General features: G+C 37.0%; 1 protein-coding gene across 3 annotated transcripts in view; it reads right to left on the bottom strand.

Moving 5' to 3' along the window:
* grid1a (glutamate receptor, ionotropic, delta 1a) overlaps nucleotides 1-21,130 on the bottom strand; it is a 276,642-nt gene that overhangs the window by 29,842 nt on the left and 225,670 nt on the right. For all 3 annotated transcript variants that reach the window (XM_005727368.1, XM_005727369.1, XM_013909387.1), the window contains exons 5-8: nucleotides 16,097-16,150; nucleotides 5,298-5,471; nucleotides 2,285-2,446; nucleotides 1,056-1,175 (exon numbers count right to left, since the gene is read on the bottom strand). In XM_005727368.1, coding sequence (XP_005727425.1) covers nucleotides 1,056-1,175; nucleotides 2,285-2,446; nucleotides 5,298-5,471; nucleotides 16,097-16,150 — 510 coding nt within the window. The remainder of the gene's footprint in view (nucleotides 1-1,055; nucleotides 1,176-2,284; nucleotides 2,447-5,297; nucleotides 5,472-16,096; nucleotides 16,151-21,130) is intronic.

The following is a 21,130-nucleotide window of genomic DNA, read 5'->3' as shown; positions in this document are numbered from 1 at the left end:
CCGTCACAAAGATCAAACAAGTTTTGCAGTAAAAAGTCCAAAATCAACTTACAGAGCCTGATGGAAAACAGGCAAATGTCTGTGTCCATCATGAGAGATGATGTGTTTTAATAATAACTCTAATAATAAAAGTATATTCACACACACACACACACACTTTTTATTTGAATTCTTGGATCGTAGAACAAGCCAAGATGGTTGGTGTGATGAAATGGATGACTATAGGAAAAAGAGCAGTTTAATTCCAGAGCTCCAGTAGAGGGCACCCAAATACCTGGCACCTAATTGACAAGTAGTTAATCCCTGTGACCACAGCTTTCAGGGGTTTGCGTACAGATGAGTATCTGCCCTGCATGTAAGTTCATTTAATTCACCTCCTGAACCAAGAAATAACATTTGACTTCAGGGCTTTGAACCAAAGAATAAAGATTGGGAAGTGACGATACAAAACCAAAAGACAAGTGGACAGCTTCGATGGAATATTTCCTCTAGCAAAAACCCCCAAAGGACCTTTAAGATATTTGATAAAAAGGTTTACCAAGTTTTGATTCTCATGGACACATATCCTAGAGGGTCCTCGCTGGTAAACAGTTAGCCACAACTGTTACGTGCGATAAATAAACATTTACAGAAAATAAACTGTCAGGACAACAGTTTTCCTTGTTCTGAAATTGACTGCCTAAATATAGGTGATTTGAAAAGGGGCATTTGCATGATGACAGTTTAATTTTAGTTACATTTCTCTACAGCCCTCAACTAAGTAAACACCCAGCACTATTTCAATGAACTAGCTTGTGTTCTAATGTACAGAATATATGATGTTGTGAAAAGTAAATGTTGCAAAATCCAATATATTATTCTGTATAATATATTATATGCTTACTTATGGATATGAAAAGGAGAACACATGTCCTAATAAATCGAATTCTGTGTCTCTGTTCTTTTTCCTTTTGTTTTACTGTCACAACTTGCAAAACAATTGCCAAGTGTTTGGTACATTTTCCAGGACTCAAGAGACAAGTACAATAAGTATGCATAAAATTTTCCAGACTGACCCGTTTCACATCTTTCCCAAATGTCTCGCTGTAGCTGGTCCCAAGAATCTCAAACTGTACATGAGAATTAGAGCCTTCGGCACGGAAATCCATCAGTCCAGTCAGGCCACTTATCCGCCCCTGTTGAAACAACAGCTGAATGTATTAAATGTGTGAGATGTTATGAAAAAGAAAGGGAAGAAGCAGCGGTAAGTTCTGTAAGGTGTGTGCTTGTGTCTACGATCTACAGGTATTGGAAAAAAAAAATAACAATAACAACAAATAGCCTACACATATTCTATTACACAAAATAAATATATTTGCACATAATATTTTCATCAAAATTTAGTTACATTAAACAATTGGTTTATTTGATTAACTTGCTTTATAGAATAGGCTCTGTAGAGGAAAAAAATCAACTACTTTTAAAATAAAAAGTCGTTTAACGAAAGCTCAGATGGAGCTTTGTTGCACAGAACTGTATAAATTTAGAGTTTTGTTTACCATCCTTCATTCCATAAAATGTATGCAACTTCTAAGATGATAAGCCTTAACCTATGAATTCCATTCCAAAAGACCTTTAGGTACAGTAGGAGGTTATCAAAAACAATTTAGAAAAGTTCAGCCAAACGTTGAGTTGTTGTGAAGCACTAACCAGTCAAAACGCTGTATGCATTTTAGAAAGAAGCTTAAAGTGTAAGAGAAAATTTAGTTCACTTAGATCATGTCATATGAATGACATAACATAACAATATGATAGCCGCTACAATGAACACCATTTTTCTTTGCCGTTTTGTCATGCTCAACTTGGTCATTTCCTCTCACACTTAAGATTAAACCAGCATGACTCTCTGCAACAATGAAAAATTCCATTATCAGATTGAAATGGATGACATCGAGCCACTTTCTGCTATAATACGCCTTATTTCAATGAGGGAACAGAGACGGCTGTACGAGCAAAGGCGTCAAAGCCCAGAATCTTCCACAAAATAAAAACTGGTTTCATTTTAAAAATAACTGAATAGTTCATTGCACCATTCTGTCTTTTGAGTGTAAAAATCCCCTTTATAGATGCTAATGCTTCTCATAAATTCTTCATTATGCATTTCAGACTCTTAGTCATATGTGACAAAAAATACTCCATAAACAACTGCTATTAGAAGAAGAAAAACTAGAAGGAAACAGCAGTGTCTATATTAAAAACAAGCCAAAACCAAACAAAAAGCAACAGTGACTTCAATCCCAAATACCTTTTGAATAGTGTCCAACATAGACCATCCTCCATTCCATGGCTTGGTAGACTTCCTCATGCAGTTAAGGCTGGCCATACTGTGCCACTTCCTGTCCTCAAGCTTCCTATAGAAGGCGTTTGCCAGCATCAATACGCTATCATACAAGTAGAGATTGGACACCTGATGAGGGAAAACAATAAAATAAAATAAAAAAATATTCTTGGTTTCTTCTTTGTGACACAGAACAGCACACAAACTCAGCATACCGCCAAGAAAACAAATATTAGTTTTCAGGACTGCAGGAAATATCACAGTGTCTCGGTGCTGAAACTCAAAGCAGTGGCACACAAGTAAAAAGTATTTGTTTTTCATTCTGGTGAGGTGGGCTGTAAAAAAAGAAAAAGGAAATATTGTTGGTGAATAATAAACTCTTGCTTCTTTTGTCTGACAGTGGGACACCACAATTATACTCCCTTGCAGATGTGCACATGGACATATTATGCTATGCTCTTTTCTGCTTTGGATCCACAGCCATACAAGAAACTGGAGGATGCCTACACATTGCCTCTACGCCTTTTGATGATGACAAGACTTTCGACAGTTGGACCTCTTTTTGGTGATGAAAAGAAGACCGGGTTGCTTACTTCTTTCATGACTGTCCAAATTTATGTTTGCAGGAAGCTTTCTACTTGAGCACTCAAGCTGATTTGCTGAAAAATGATGGTATTTGACTTTTTCCATTTGTGAAACAATTTCCATGAAACACTCAGGAGGCGAAGGTCATGATGCCACTGCAGTCTGATGCCAAAACAACAATTGTTTCTGCTTCGGTAATCGCATGCCTAATGAATTCAGTGTCCCATTCAATTGCAGTGTGTCGTGTGAGGAATCATGTCAAATGCTTGCTGTTATAGTGTGACAGTGGATTTGATAGCTCCTCTAGGTCAAGTCAAGTCAAATCCTCCCACAGCAGAATATCCAGAGAGGCAATAGTAGCTGCCACTCCAAGCAGCGGCTTCTCTGTGGTAAGACATCATGTAAGTTAACTCCCCAAGGTCACCGAGTCAGAAGCTAAGTCCAGGTGAGATGCAGCTTGATATCTCTTGATTTCTAAGGTTACACCACAGCTGAAGCATTGAAAAAGGGCTTATTAGTACAGTAAAGCAATGTACTTTACTCACTGTTTAACAATTCTGATGAATGCTTAAACGGCCATTACCCGTTATTTAACCCTCTTTCATGTGAATTATTGAGGACTGTGGGTGCACACACCACATGGTTTTGCCATCTGTCTGGAGTACGAATAAAAAGGAATGTGAACATTTCAATAGCGCTACAGGGAGCACAGCCATTTCACTCCAGATGGATTGATCAAAAGTGTGAGAGGTGTAAGGAGCCACTCTTAACTCTGCATTGAAAGCAATACGTGGCTGGGTGAGTGAGGTTACTTTAAAGACTCAAAGAAGAAAATGACATTGTGTAAGGAAGACAAGAAAGCCAAACGGCGAGTCTTCTACACTGACCCTTCTTGTCACTGATTGAATTTACCTTTCCTCTGGTTGATGGTTGATAAATCCTTAATACGAATCAAAGGCAGCAGAATTTTTAGAGCATACCTTTTACTACAGAAGCCTTTATTAAGCTTGCAGTTTCAGATTTTATTAACAAGTAATGCACTGATTTTGGGTTTACAGTAATTTGGGTTCATTGCCACTTAAATTTATTTGCGTGTTATTAAAACAACCCTTTTCCTTCATTTAAAACAATAATTTGCTCTGTTCTGCCAGTTAGTCTCTAGACACACTAAGCTGCAGTCATTGATATTCATGGGCATTCATGTCCCTCATAATTATCGTACCAAGGGAGTTTAATATATATTCTGTTGCATGCATAATCAGTTAGTATTTGTATTCATTGGCACTTGGCAGATGCTTGTACTTTACACTATGGTTGCATGCGTACGCTGTACAGTCACTACAAATACCGGGGAAAATTTGTGTAAGTAATTACGTTCAGATCTTTATACAGGCAATTTGTGGTAAACACAAACCAGAAAAAAAACACATTTTGCTTCATTTATCTGTCACTGGTACTGGATGAAGTATATTAAATAAGTTTGTTGGTCTGAAGCACACATTTATTATCTTAAAAGTATCCACAGCAAAATGTACAAGGCAAAAAAATAAAGTTAACAAAAAAGAACAAGCATGAACTTGCTATCAGTCTAAAACCCACTGTGACAATGTCCATCACACTGCTACTGTTGTGCATCTTTAAAGGCTCTTAATTAAACACATGTGTTTCGAGCACGCTCAGTATTTTCATTGACAATGAAGGTTTAAGAGCAGAGATTTTTCTTTACCTGTTTTGTTACTTTTTCCTGATTAAAGGAAAAAAATAATAATAAAAGAAACCATCTCCACTAAAATCTGCTGAAATCGACTGCATTCAAATTGACAACAGGTAAGCAAACGATAAGGAACCATTTAACACTCCAATATGCCACCAGTATTTGGTCTGGTTGTGCAAAATTACACACTTCATCACACTGAGAAAAAGGAAAAAAATAAGAGTGGTTGTTTATATAAATAAGCACAGCATCAGTATGGGACCTAATAAATGTTTATACACAATATAGTAGAATGTATTCACATGTATGTTTGATTAAGGAATCACGTCAACCTTCCACTGTCTAAATTAAATAATAATTCACATGGCTTCAAATCATATTGCCTTAAGTGCATTTATGCAGTTTTTTATTCACCATTAAAATTTTTATAGATATTTTGTAGAATACCTGATATTGATAAGAATCTTCAGAGTCCTGATTTATGGAGCCAGACATTAGTATAATAGTCCTTTAACTTACTCTAAAGAGTATTTTCTTTTAAATTTTGTTTGTCATATTAAACAAGATTTAAAAAAAAGTTAATAGATTGTACTGCATTTGTTAAACGGTAACGTGCAGGTCAATATAGTCTGAGTGACAATCTTGTAAGGCTTCAAAAGTACATATTTCAGTATATTTTACCTCCAGGGACTGTAGATAGCCTTCCTGAGGGTCACAGAGCAGAGACGAGATGCGATGATTGTTCCTCATACAGCGAACATTGGTATCCCTCCACAACGGGAAGATCTGACGAATGATGGTCATTCGCCCCAGAGAGCTGTGAACTAACTCCATGATGTCTGCATCGCTCACCTCCTAAAGGTGAAAATGACAAAGCAGTTTAATTCCCCCTTTCCACTGAATACAAGTTATGAAAAGTCACATATTGTATTAGATTGTGACATTTGCACAATGTGAGATAGTGAGATAAACTGTGGATTTTAGTGGAAATTTGAATAAGATAGAACTTTGGAGGGGCTTGACTTAAAAATGGATAAATGGTGAGGCTGAAATGTAAACTTATTTGGTCATCTTCATTTTAAGAATGTCAATTTTCTGTATCAATTTATAAATGTTTAATGTTTAACCAAAGCTTAATTCATCAAATACGTCTGTTAAATAAACCAAATTAATTAAGTTAATGTTTTTTTCTATTAAAAAAAACACAAAATATTTTAATAATTGTAGTCATTTCAAGATTTAAACACCTTTTTTAGCAATTAAAGACAGACTTCATTTTCTACAAAGCCTTCTTGTTTTGCCATTACAGAGTCAAATCAATGATCATTTGAAGTATATCCATCACAATAATAGTTCAGGTGACCCTTGGTCCTCTTCTATGGGGGATACTTGTGTGAAGCATCAGATCAATATTCATGAGACACTGAGCTGCCTACTAGTTTTCAGAGCCAGACAATCGTCAATGCTGAGGCAGACAATGAGTCTCCGGGGAAACACTGAGTTCATATGCCATCTGACAATAAAGCTGTGAGGTTTTGTCGGGTCAAGACTCAAGTATCCCCAGGTCCCTCACCAAACACCCCTCAATACATGCTCTTTATCAGTTTTCCTAATCAGACATTTTGATCTACCTCTTTTGCATTGACCTCCCTAAATTATTTTTCTCCTGCTGGTTTCTGTCCAGACTCAGTGTTCATTTCTCAGGGACTCTGTCATTGTATAGGTCCTTTCTTCTTTCAGCCTAATGTGGTTTTCAATCTCTTATTATCTTCCCATCACTCCTAATAAGTCTTTCTTTGTACCTTTACCTTACTTTACCTGACCATCAGTCTTGTTCCTTCACTACAAATTGTCAGTCCAAATCTGCCTTTTTACAAACTGCCTTTTGCTTTTCAACACTGTTCTTCTTACATATACCTTAAGTCAAAAACACATATTGTAAAAACGCAATGTGGTGAGCACGCTGAACTTTTTTCGTTTGTCAATTTCCCAAATATCTTTTGTCTCATTGGTGATTCTAGCTCATCTATTTCTTTCCTATGACTCTTTTTTTTTCAGACTCTTCACAGCCAGACAAGTGGAACTGATGAATATTCACGAGTTGCCAGGACACTTTAATCGGGCAAATTATGGTTCACAACATGGTTCACAGAAATGAGCTCTCCCATCCAAGTTAATAACTTTTAGTGTCACCTAGTCCAAGTATTCTGTCACCATCACATGTGACATTTATGTCATAACCTGACCTGGCTGTGACATTTCCCAATAGGACATGGCTCATGAAACATGTGCATTTTAAACTTTGAGGAGAGATATTACACATATTTCAAGCAAGCGGACCGCAATGGTCATCTGAGGGATGGATTGAACCGTTAGAAGGGTTATTAATCTCAATGGGCCACTCTATGTGATTATAGTAGCCTGTAAGTCAAATTGCAATATTAATTCTGATGAAAAAAGATAATATACAAACTACTTTTAAACTCTACAGGTGTCACAAAATTACTTCAAGTTGTTAAAGCCCCTTCAAAATAACCCTATTAAATATTAGAAAAAGGGAATAAAGTATAGCAATGTTTCAACGACCAAAACATATTAATCAAATCAAGTCTATCTGACAGAAAGCCTAAATTATCCTCTTTGTGCTGCTCTTTCTATGTTATTAATCCCTCACTAGAAATATATAAAAATTATAGCATTAATCTGACAATCATTTAATTAACAGTTAAGGTGCTCTTTTAAAGCTGCGGGTGACTAAGCTAAGAGGAAATAGGAGTTAGACATGAAGCGCAAAGCCCCGTGGTTATGATATTATTTTGAGGTGTTCTCGTCAATGAACACGCACACCTTTTTATGTCCTTTGAATACATATTTGAGGGAGAACAGCTCTCAGTAGCTAGACAGACAATAATATTATTATATTATGAAATGATCTAGTGATATACATGAATCATTGCTGCCCTGCGGTCATTTTATATTAGAAAAATAAAGGTAAACATCAGGAACACTGAAATCCAAAGAAGTCTTTGCTTATCTGTTACACATTGACCGATGTTATCAGAAACAGAGATTTCAATACATAAACATCTTCTTCTTATACATCAAAAAGAAGATATGATGATACTGTTGAGAAAATTGTACAAAATTGAAGATTTTCTAAATTAGATACAATCCTATCCTCCAAAAGCTGATCGTTAACTGTGATACCTGGAATCACACCAAATACTGTACTTTCACAAAGAAATAACTTATTTACTTGTGACAGCGACGAGAAACATATTACATTTATTTTCATTTATTTGAAAAATCATATGTAATCAAGCAAGCAGCATTACGATTATTTATTAACAATGTCGAGGACCGAATAACATTAGATATGTTATTATTTTAGGGTCACTATGTAGAGGGAATAATGTGGATAACATACAGTAGCTGTGCTTCAGTTAACTGCAGCAGTTTGTGAAGATCTGAGCAGTTTGTGAAGACCGGTATATGAACTGAGTTGTTCATATACCGGTGGCTAGCTAGCAGTTTTGAATACTGCGCGTCTGCAGTATTCAAAACTTGCTTCTCATAAAGATTTAAAACATCGAATTGTTCCATTCTGGCAATTTAATAGTAAGAAATTTTGTAGTAATAGAGAAAATTGAAGTTTTTTTCCTGAATGAGCTATTAGTCAGTATTTTTTATTGAGCAATCTGTGGATAGCTCTTCAGTTTCCACTTTTTATTAAGCTCGGCCACATAAAAGGACAGAAAAACTGTTAGTTTAATTAATAGAAACAAATTCATCACTTAGATGTTTGAAAAGCCAATTAGGTCTGTGTAATGGCATTTTTATATGAGGAAGTTGTGCTTTTATTTGCATTCATTCATACAGCAGAACAATTTAGAGGAAAACTTGAATCAGCAGGAAAAGTATCAACAGAAATTGTCCTGTTGATACTTGATTGCAATCTAGAATATGTTTTTGGGGACCACTGCGGTTGGGAGAGGTTACAACCCAACCGCAGTTCTGAATTGGATAAGCATAAGAAAGGATGGATGGAAGATATCTTTCATCCGTTACAAACAGCTCTTATTATTCAAGATAAAATGCAGATTCCAATATAAAGAATTAGATATCCAGTTCATATCCTAAAATTGGTATATAGATACACATTTTGTGTGACTCCGTGAAGTCTTCAAACCACGACTTATTTGTGTTTCATTATAAGATATGTGATACAATACAGTATCTCCAGAATTGTATTATTCTGTTTTAATCAACTGTGTTAAAAATAAGTATGCCAATTAAGCCAATAGAAATCCACACACACTCCCACACCACAACAGTGAGGCAAAGATATTATCTGCAAATGTGAAAGTCAACTGGAGTTTAAAGAAAGATGTCACGTAGAGTAAATATTCATTAGAGGAATTGTGTATGTATGTGCGTAATTATATATGATTCATGGCTTGTAAGTTCATGAGAGTGTATACAGCACTGACTGATGGATCGCGGTTTCTTTTTTCCTTTGTATTTTAAAGATTACTGGTCTTTGTTGCTGGTGTTGTGGGAAGTTTGTCTTTTTTATACATTGAGATGTGAATAACATCCAAAAATAAAAGTGAAAGAAGAACAAACGTGGAAAAAATTTCAAGTTCAAAAAAGTTTATTATCAGCCAAAACTTCTGCTTCTGAAAGGATTCGGCAGACAATAAAGCTCATGTGTTTTTCTTAGCTGCAGAGGTGTTGAGAGGTTGTTTTTTTTCATATCTATAGCACTCAGACAGCTGTCGCTTACCTTTGCACTCAGCCGAGTTAACTTCACGACTTGAGCGCCGTACTTAATGCGGTTATTTTCAAAAATTGGAGACTATATTTAGTCTCTCGCTCTCCTACTGACCACTGGAAATCATTTGGTATGCCCAGCTGTGTGCTTGTTAAGTGTGCCTATTTTACCAATCTTCAAATTGGTAAATTAGACCAATGATAACTAAACAAGGGTTATATTAGGCTTTATTAATAATGATTTCAAGCGCTGGCAGCAAAAAGTGATTTGCTAAATAAACCACAACAGCTTATTTAATGACACTGTATCACTTCCTCAAGTAGATGAAAGCAGTTATTATTTTAAGCTGAGACATACCAACAAAGTTTTTTTTTTACTTTTTCAAAATAGTCGAGGATGCAAACACTAGGACATATGGTTGGACACATCATGTCATTTCTGCAGCTTTGGTGAGGAGTTATGGAAGCAGAGATTGCTTGAGTCATTATTCCATCTTTGCATGAGTTATTATTTAATGGTATAGTAATTCCATTAAAAAGGCTGATTAATTAGAACAGGTTATCAGAAATGTGACATAAGGTGGGATGATATGTAAAGAGTAACAACGATGTATTTATTAATCTACTGTTTTGTTTTTTCATTATCATTTTTTTTTATAGGGTAGCACAGCTGTGTGAGCAATCCCATTACACAGACCATTGTTCACAAGGCCAGTAGGCCAAACTATAGGCACAGTGCAAGCCGGAATCATCACTTGTGGTAGTGCACGTTTCATTGCTATGATGGAACTTAAATTTCAGCCTGGAGGTGCTGTGTGTCTGTATGTAATTTCAACTGCCCATTTATTAACCCTGATGACATAAAACGTCTGTGGCTGTAACTGCTGTAACATTTAGATAAGGTACTTCATAAGGGAGGTCTCTTGTCTGGGGTCCTTTAGATTTATGACCATGGCACTGGATGTCTCCTGTAGTTACCATTTCTGGGTTAATAGATAATTTTTTGACATCCCAATTAGGTTTCTGCATGGATGCTCAACATGCTTAATGGTAAAAAGGGCTATAACATAAAATAGATAAATACATTATTATATAGCCTTTTGTACGAGAAATCTAATATTTGAAAATGTCTAACCAGGTCGGAAATTCAATAAATACAACCTGAGGTGAACAATAACGTGTCATTATTTAACAAAGATGAAGCCGAAATGCACAAACAGTGTGTGAAAAACAAAGTATAGTCCGTCATTCAAAAGCTTGTGCAATCAATCAGCATCATTTTCTGTCTGACTTTATCAATGCCTCACATCATTGTGGAGAGATTTTGGTCCTCTTTTATCTCTTTATGACATAGTTTGAGTTCGTTGAAGTTAGCAGGCATTCATTTATGCACAGTACTTTTAAGGTCCTGCAACAACATCTCAATCAGGCTGAGGTCTGAACTTTGACCGGGGCATTGCAATACGTCAATTTAAAAAAAAAAAGTGATAAAAATGTAATTCATTTGTAGATACGGTGCTGTGGTTGGGGTCATTGTCCTGACGTATGAACCAATTTTGCCCAAGCTTTAGCTGTCAGACAGATGGCCTCACATCTGACTCTAGAGCAGTTTAGTATACAAAAAAGTTAATGATCCACTTAATGACTGAGAGGTGCCCAAGTCCTGTGGCTGTAAAGCAATCCCCAATCACCCTCTGACATTAGGATGAATTTGCCTGTGGAATTGCCTTGATTGCCTTGTTTTTCACAATGATCCTTCCTACTTTAGAACTTAAAACCCATTCCAGGTTTATGGGATTAATCAACCCCTTCTCAAGGACGACTGTAGATATCTTTCGTCTTTGCCATAATGCTAAAACATACCAAAACTTATTTTGTCCTAGAGGTGATCACACTTGCTGATCATAAATTAAGTGGATGCATTTGATTAAAAACACTCATCTGCTGCTTTCCCTCTCTATGCATGTGCAGTAAGAGTATACTTACTTTGCACACACTGTTTCTGCATTGTGGCTTAATTTTCGTTAATTAAATAATGACATGGTGTAGTAGTTCATATTTTGTATTTTTAAGTTGTATTTGACTAATTTTAGGACCTGCTGAAAAATAGATGTTATTTATTCTGCCATGATACATTAAACCTTAGAATTTGAAAAGGGTATATTTTGTACCATAACTGTATATTTTTTATGTTGCAAGTGGCCTCTTTGGTAATCCACCTCCCAATCCCACAATCTTATGTGGTGGTGATTATGTCCTTAGAATAGAGTTTCCATCTCAGTTGCTTGATAGGCAGCTACTCGAGACATCAGTCACATTATGACTGTCTTCCCTGAATCTGTCTGTCACAGCAGGCACAACCACCTAATCCATCAAACATTCTCAAGTGTCACCATCTTGGCCTTTGAAGGGAGAAAAAAAAAGAAACAACGACAAATCCTCCCAGGATGCACAATCCATCTGAGTCGACTAGACGGTGTCTGAGGCAGACAGCCTTCGGTGTGTAGCAGCTGGAGCACCCTGGTTTAGTGGGTGGTTTAGCGAGACACCAATGCCTATCATCTCTTTGCCCTCGTGCTCACATCAAGTCCTATTGCACTTCTTGCACAACAATTTCAAAGCTTTTCACTTTTTTTTCTCTTGAAAGATTATGTTGTTAGTTCATTTGTGTTTTCAGCAACTTCCTTCATCCCAAGGGCTCATGATCTCTGTGCTATTCAAACCCACTCAACTGGCTGGAAAACACAGTCTAATCTAGAAACATTTGCAATTGAAGGATGGGCATATTTGGCTTCTCATTTGTAAAGATGTGATTAATTTTATTGTGCTATACAATACAATTCAAATCTTTAATTTTGACTGGTGTGAAAACCCAACAAGTAATCTGAAGATGGTCAACTTGGAGTGTAGAAAGGCAATTTTGTAGAATTTTTTTTAAAAAGAAACACATTAATTAATGACAAAAACAAGTACTTGTGGTGGCAACGATTATAATTTCTGTGTCTACGACTCTTAAAATTCTGCATTGCAAACCAGGGATATCAAAAAATTCTCCCTGCAAGCTTCTATTGCATTTTATGATTGACAGATTACATTTTTTGTGCCACATGCTCTTTGACTGTGTGAGGTCTAAAGCCTGGCAGAAGCACGAGTAGCTGATGGAGGCGGGCAAGCAGCGGTGAGCCTTATGATCACCTGGTTAAAATGTATGCCACAACTCTGTCATGACCAGCTGAATAGTACCAACTGTCTGCAGGGACTGATGGTGCATTCAGAGGAAAGATGTAACAGGCCTCTGTTATTTCCCCGCAGGATTTTGTGATTGCATCTAGTCAGGCTAAAAGGATTTTCAGATTTTGAGAGCAGGAAACAGTATCTAGATATACTGTAGCCATGTAGCAATGAGGATTACAGAATTCACCTGCAGCTGCTGAAAAAAGTGATCCCTAACAGATGCAGTTTTTTAAAATTACTTTGTTTCACTTCTCACGCGTATGAATGAATAAAAAAAAAAAAAGAGTGCACAATCTTTCTGCCATAAGCCATGTTAGGAACTTCACAGAAATCTAATCTCAGGCTAATGGAAACAAATTAGCTTTGCACCTTCCTTTAAATCCCTTCCCCCTTTCGAGATAACCAGGCAATGCGGGTAAATCATTTACACATTGATACATACCTAGATTCAATTTGCAAGGGATTTTTGTGTTGTGTTGTTGCGAACAGTGTAAGATGAGGGAAAACAGGATTTAAGAAAATGATGGACTTGATAGCAGCTCAGAGTTTTCATGTGATTGTTATATAAATGAGAAGTCTTTGGAGGCCAAGAGCTGGGGGAAGCCCCCCCCCCAAACAAAAAAAGAGCTGTCAACAGTGGTAATTGAATTTGTTTTGGTTGAATTTGCAACGTGTCTGTGTTATTCTCATTTCAAGGTGATCTTCAGCTTTATGGGCAGTTTATCTTGAGTGATTATATGAAAAGCATGGAAGGTGGAAGCGAGAAGAGAAAACAATAAACAAAAAATACTGGGAGTGTGGCAGGGATAGAATGGAAAAAACAATCCTTACTGTGTTGCAACAGAAGGGAGAGGGAATGGAAAATTATGTTGTGAGAAAGGGATATAGAAAAACGAGTGAAAAAATCAAATGATATATTTCATAGTTCAAAGACAAAAACAGGCAAATTGGTCTTTTTTTAAAACACATCCCACGGAGACATAAGTCTGCAGTAAGCCGCATCATATCCACCATTAAGTGAATGCAGGAGAAATTAACATGCCATTAGTTCATACTATTCCAGAGTCAGATGCAATTAAAGCTAATGTGTGTGGAGTTCTGCACTAATTGACTGAGAGCTATGCGTGAGTTTGGTTGTGAATACTGCTTCAAATTGCAGCTCCCATCACATCCTCATGTTGAGACTACAAAAGCATGTCTGATAATATGAATGGGATAATATGAGCTGCCAGATGCAGAAATGGTTTAAAAGAACTCCTGCTCTCATTAGCTGTCGTAAGTCAATACTTTAGTTATGTTAATGCTGAAACGCATGGTCAAAATGTGACAAGGTCATTATTTTCATAAAAGCTCATTATAGTCTAAAATTGGGTAATTTAGGCTGCCAGATAACAGAAGGTTTTCAACACACTAAGCCTCATTAACTTTTGCAAATCAATATTCAAGCTACAAATATCCTGCACTTTGAATTTTTAACTAAAGCATAAATGATAAGTGTTTTATTCTAGTTGGTTGGTCTAATGTGTAGTGCATCCAAAACACATTTTCAGCCTTTATATTACGAGTTATTTGCCAAACAATTAAAAAAACCCCAAAAAAACAGCTTTTCTCTCTGGACCTCAATATCACAATCTCTGTAGAAACGTTGCCTAAATAATGTGGCTGTCAGGGGAGCGTAGATACATTTATCACGGTCTGCGGATTATGAATCAATATGTGTCATGTTTTGGATTCCAGTGAAATGTTTCAACAAGTCAGGGGGTGATGTTTTATTAAAATTCATTGATACCCCCTTGAAAACGAGATGATGCATGGTATTAAAAAAGTTTAAAGACACATAAAATGGACACTGATATGCATGTCCCTGTGTGTATGTGTGTGTTGTATAGGAATTTCTTTCACTTATGTATTAATCACGTTATTGTAATGCCTTGGTGCCACTGGATTTTAACATGTCTTACACTCATACTTAAGACAAATGGTAAGGGGTGTAGTAAGGATGTTGGGGGAAACAGGAACTCCAGAGGACCAGTCTTTTGTCTCTTCGAGGACTCTGGGAAGTAGCAAGGGAGTGTGAACCTTAAGTTGTGAAACAGCTGTGTACTGCCTTTTGTTCCTGGAGAAGGTATTTAACTGAGGGCCATGTTAGGCTCAGTGAGACTCTGCTGACCCTGCCCCGCGGTCATCCAGGGGCTCCATCAAGCTTGGTTGTCTGTTCTTTGTGTGCTTTGGATTAAAGAATGTTAGCTACCGCTCACAGCTCGTCTGCAGGCTTTATCTAAGTGGAAAACGTCCACAACAGTGTGTACTGTAAGCGCTAGAGGTGGAGCTGCTGGGCACAGTAAGCCTAATATTTCAGGTCAATTATCTGGGAGAAACCTTCTATTTAACATCTTTCAACCACAGCTTGTTCGTAGTGCCGCTCCCACCCTCCATGCTACGACATCTCCAAATAATTGTGAATCAACTCAAGTGCAATCCTGGGCACTGCTAAAGAGGCCACTTTTCTGTATTCACAAAGTGAACCTGAGAATTTTGGTACCACAGACACTTAGCCTTTTTAGGTCAAGGCGTGCAGAGCAATGGTACGGTGATGGGAAAGAAAGACAAAACCTAAAGTGCCCATGCAAAGCTCATTTACAGGTTTGTTATTTTTCCTATGGATTTTTACTAGAACAGCTTTTAATACCAAGGCACCACCTCTTTTCACATGCTATCTGAAGCATTAACTGCTTTAATGTGTATATAGCTGTATTAAAGTACTGTGCAGGTCAGGCAATCACATAGCATGGTAGCTTTGGCCACATTAGCATAGCAGTGAAGATATAGGAACTTTACTTTGTTGTGTGAACATTACCATCAGAATAAAAGTATTCCCCTTCAGTTTCTGAGAGGCCGGGAATACAAGAACACTCTTCTATTTACTCTTGCAGTCAACAGAACATTTGATGTGCTTTGCTCACAGCTAATACATTTCAGAGCTAGCAGAAGCTGCAGCTGTCTGCATCTGGATTCAACTGAGGCAGCTGCTCATTCTTTGAATGTGTGGCAAACTAACTGCTAGGTGGGCATTATGCCAGCGGGTTACACAGTGACATAGAGATCTAACGGAAAATGGCCCAGACTACAAATAAGGAGTTTCAGGTACTTTGGAGGCAGTGGAAAAGAATTACCTCATTTGGTGTGGACTTTAGAGCTTCACAAAAAGCTATATAACTGAATATATGTTACAGGAAAAACATAATGTAGGGACTTTTAAGCGAGAACAGTTATACAATATCAAATAAAGGCCTAGTCCCTCAGGCACTCAGGATTAAATCAAATGATGTGCTGCTTATTTAACTCTATATGAAAGCGTAGTGAAGGCCTCATAGGTCTCACATGCCTTGGGAGCATGTGAGAGTGCTGAAAGAGGCATACTGACATGAAGGTCTAAATTCACTCAGGTGCATGCAAGTGTGTTTTGGCCTCACCTCATTGGCATAGACCCAGTGGCTGTCCTTGGATGCCAGGTTTGTTTCCACAGCCTGCAGTGATAAATTAAAGGAGAAAGAGAGAGGAGAAACAGAAAGAGGAGGACAATTGAGGAACCAAGTGCACAAATTCATTGAGATCACACAGTAGTCCATGTAAGTCTCTTCTCAGGTGTCTCTGGAGCTTAATTTGTAAATCAAGACATCCTCAGACACAGAGAGGCTGCAGGTCCAGTGTGCAGAGAATACAACTAAACCACACAGCCTGTAGCACATTGGAGCAACCAAGCTTTTTAAATAGCGCTGTGCTGTATTTTTACATTGGATGTGAGAATGAAGCCTGCAGTACAAATGCACATAATTTGCCCACTGCAATGGGACCTCTTTCAATTGCCATAATAATTTCACATTCCCTTTTAAAACACAATAATGACACAAAAAGGGAGCTCGTGGAAGTAGGTGTCATTGTTGGATAGAAATGCATTACCATGAGATCTTGTGGCACCAAAGGGAGACTAGAGGGGTAATGAGTTGAGCAAATAATGATGTAAGTATCATATGTAATGTCGTGTTAATGCTCAGACAGAAAGACAACCAATAAACAATTTCAAATATCATATTCTCGTTATACATTTTACTTAGATGGAGCCACAGTTTTTCTCATTTATTTTGAAACTATGTTTATTTTCCAAAAGGGCAGATGCTGCATTGAAAGCACGCAGCTTTTTGCCACAGTGCAACAGTATTTAAATTTTACAGATAGTCAAACGTCAAGTGGTAGAAACCTTATTTAGCTTCGATGCATAATGGTTGCTTTGTGACTTTTTCCATTTTATTCACACTGAATGGAATCAGCTGAATACAAGGGAGCACGTCTACATGTATTAATCATTCCTCTTACCCTGCTGCTCTGCAGTCACAACAATATGTTCTCTGCCTGAAGTCTAAATGGAGTAACCAATATGCACAGCAAAGAAGACTGCTGTTAAGGTAGTTAGAGCACAAGGAAAGTGTAACCTGCAGTTAGTGATGTGTATGTAAAAACAAAGAACCACCTAAAATCTCTGGGAAAGATGAAAATGACTATTCTTATGAATAATGAAGTCCCTCCATCGGTCACAAGTCTGAACACATCTGTCTTGCTTAACACATCACTGTATGCGCTCTTCTGCCAATTGATGTCATTAGTTTTTAAAGCAGAAGACCGATGCTTGAACATATAAAAGATTGAGCCCTGTGGTTTTACTAAACAACACCATGCTCATCAATAATAGGCGGTGTAGTGTGCAGCTTCAAAAGCTGCTAATCAATCTTAAAACCTTGGAAGCCTCATGATTTTATTTTAATGTTCCTCTCATTGCCAAATTGATCTCATCAGACTGTAAGAGGACCATACCAGCACACAAGAAATATTTACCTCCATGACTAAAATACTTAAAATGAAAAAGTGGGGCCATATGCCTTAAAAAATTACCTTGAAATCCAAATGGGTATGCCAACATTATCAATGAATGCCACAAAACACCAGACATATGGCGGGTGCAATGGTCCACTGGAGATTTATGTAGAAAAATAGTGCTTCTAATCACTTTAAGTGTTTAGTTTCCTGTTTGACAACATATATGAAGCTTTTTCCTCAAAAATGTTCATATTTTCACATATAAAATGGTAAACTTTACCCTGTTTACTGTAGATGTGCTGGTCACTGACAATTTAATATTCAGATCAAGACAATTCAGATCGTTGTTACTATTGGACACTGCACATTAAATGGGACTAAACAAGGATCAAGAATTAAACTATTTATAGTTATAAACATTCAGAAGGTTGGTACAGTTTTCTAATTACATATTTCACACGATGGTGATGAGGGCAGAAAAAAAAGTAAATGCTTTCTATTGTGTTGCTAAACCTTCAAGCAAAACAGTGGAGGGTATGTGTGCATGTGTTGTACAGTAGATCGCATGAGTGGAACAAAGCAACATCAGCAACAGTGTTCAAGGTTGAGCTGATGGGACCGCATTAGATTACAAAAATGACCAAAAAGAAGAAGGTTATAGCTGAGATTGCGTGAACTAAGGTATGGAGATTTTGAAAATAAACCTTGAATAGTGTTATTTCTGAAAAAAAATGTAAATAAATGTTTATGTGAAAAGGATTCAATGCAGGTTAGTTTTAGTATCTCAGCAGTGGTTTTTTTCAAATGGCTCAAATGACGTATTATTGTTTTTTTTTTACATGGATATTACATATAATACATAAAATTTAAACATCACTTCACAAAAGAGAAGGGCAGTCTAATTTAATTGAGAAACAACTTCAGCATAACTTCTACAATAACTTCATCATCAATAAAACATTAGCGAAGACACACAATTCAGTGTTAATCTCAAGGTTAAATGCTTAAAAAAACATGCGCACGCACGCACGCACGCACGCACGCACGCACGCACACACACACACACACACACACACACCACATTCTTGTACTCTGTGTGATATTCATTCAAATCATGGTAATGACGCTTTGGCCCTAAATAAAAGCTGACAATGATAACTATTGTCTGCCTTGAAGAATAGCCTTTACATTCAAGAGAGTCGACAGCTCCTTGAAGTGCATTCGTTGTTCCAGACAAAGTCTGTCAGATGCTATAATGGTAAAAAGAGAGTCAAGTGTGTAGTATGGGTTAGTTAATGTGTACCAGCTGCGATGCAGTGTTTTGTTGAAGCCGTGGGCACAACAGAACCCTACACTTGAGAGGTTCACCATCAGTTCACAGCACAATTCTGCACTTACAACTTAAGACACAAACCCTCGTTATGCTAAATTATGTTTGCAAGCTGATGTTTAGCTGATGTTTCTGTACGTATGTGATGAACACATAACTGCGTAGACATACTGTGAGAAGTCTTTGCTTGTTATTGCTGTCGTTTTTCATCAGTGTTATCTAAGTGAGGAAAATGTGAGAATGATGAGTGTTGTTAAATGTCAACTGATACAACTATGTTTAACAGGAAACTAAATTAAGAATCAAAGTTCATTAGTTGTTTTGTTCTGTATCTCCATTTACGAGTGACAGTTCAGGCAGTCTATCGTTTCAAAACGTGAATCAAGGCAAGCAAGAACTTGGGGTCTCAGAAATGCTGAAGAGAGTTGCTCATCAGGATTCAAAACCTGTATCTCCTAAAAACAAGAGCACCTTGGGTCCAAGGAAAATCCCTACATTATTTTGCCTAATCAGCCCCTCTTTTAAATCGCATGTAGTCTTATTTCAGTTGAACTATGAAAGGGCTTTCCACTTTGCTTGGAATTTATCATACCAAAGCCTAAAAATCTATTTGAAACCCTAAATGTTATCAACATCCAAGAAGAGCAATTTTAGCTTTGTGTTTTCTTTATTTCCATTCACTTCAGAAGATGATGTAACAGTGAAACTCTGGAGAGAAATGGGGTTTTAGAGGAGGAGGCACAGACAAAACCCTTGAGTGACATCTAAGGAGTATTCTATTGATACAGCCAATGCCTTGCATCGTAAGATCTCTAATCAGAGACACAGAGTACCCCAGGCATGTTCTTATACAGTAGCAATACCACAAAGGCAGTCAGAGAATGCCAACTCCAATTTAAAACCGTGACAGCCGAAAAGGGATTGACAGGAACTGCAGTTAGAAGGATGTGAAAATAGGTGGGGAGGGTTGGTGGTGGTTTGAGTAAGGCTCAGATTGAGGATAAATCTCCTGAATGTCAGAGTGCTCAGTGTAAACTCATTCAGTGTGATTATTTGTTGCGTTACAAAAATCATATTTTAAAAGCCAATCTGAATTGCACACTCAGCTGCCTGATTATTATGCATAACTCCATAAAAGTAATACTTTCAAATGCAACATAAATCACATATAATACATAACATCTTCATAAAAGTTCTAATATTAAGATTTTGCTAATACTAATCCCGAGTGGTGTTTAGTTTTAAAATAATTTTGAAGGCTGTAGTTTCTGCTAATGAATTGTATTGACACAGACTGTCCATGACAATGACATTGATAAACACTATGTTAAGACAAACATCAAATACGTATTTGATTGTGGTTTTGTTTACCTACTGCTCTTTGTCTGATGCTAACAAAGCCAATACTATCCACTGAATCTTACAAGATATTTCAGGATTGGGAAATGGAAACAATTAATAGCTGCTCGTCTTATTAAAACAAAATAATCAAAACATTTGTAGAGATTAAATTATATCTATTACAACCTGCATCACAATTTTTAAAAATAAAGTAAGATAAGAAAACTGTCATTGAAGCTTAACAAATGTATGACTTGCGATAATCCACTGTTTGCTTTTAAAATGAGTACTGTTCTCGTTATTTTACAGCAACTATTCCGATCCCTGTAAGGCAATCTACAGTTTGGCTCAATCATCAAAATTCAATGTTGCTGAAGCATTTAACTACAGCCTGACAATATAAAATGAATAAGAATCACCAAGCGATACCAATTTCTGTTTTAGTTTCATGAGACATCACATTGTTACAGTATGTACCATAAAATAAAGCAAATAAGATTCATGTAGTAGTCATTTATATAATTATCAGTCCGCCCACCTGCAACAATAACATTTATATCTGCAGACTCACAGATCTCTCCAACCGCATACTTTTCTAAATGGAATCTCAGACTATCCTGATCACCACAACTCTGAATTGTATACAGAATAAGCAGAAGTAAGCATCAGCATTAATTGAAATTCTAACTGGCTCTGACTCCTCTGAAGCCATGTGGTGATTTATTTACAGAGTCATGAGCCCAAATATTATTGTTGTTGCATTATTGAAAATTCTGAATTCACAAGGACAACATTGACCCAGAAACTGAGGCAAACAATGCTCAGACTGCAGGATTTGAGAGCTGAAACTGAACTGGCTAAACAGTAATCTGGTGTCACTTTGTGACTGTTATTTCTGCTGCAGAGATTTAACCCTTTTCTGGTCTAATTCGATGCATGAAGAAAAAAGAAATTTAGTCATGCA

This window comes from Pundamilia nyererei, unplaced genomic scaffold (assembly GCF_000239375.1).
Source record: "Pundamilia nyererei isolate P.nyererei 1_Seehausen unplaced genomic scaffold, PunNye1.0 scaffold00024, whole genome shotgun sequence".
Classification (NCBI taxonomy): domain Eukaryota; kingdom Metazoa; phylum Chordata; class Actinopteri; order Cichliformes; family Cichlidae; genus Pundamilia; species Pundamilia nyererei.
This window is presented reverse-complemented; position numbering and strand designations above follow the sequence as displayed.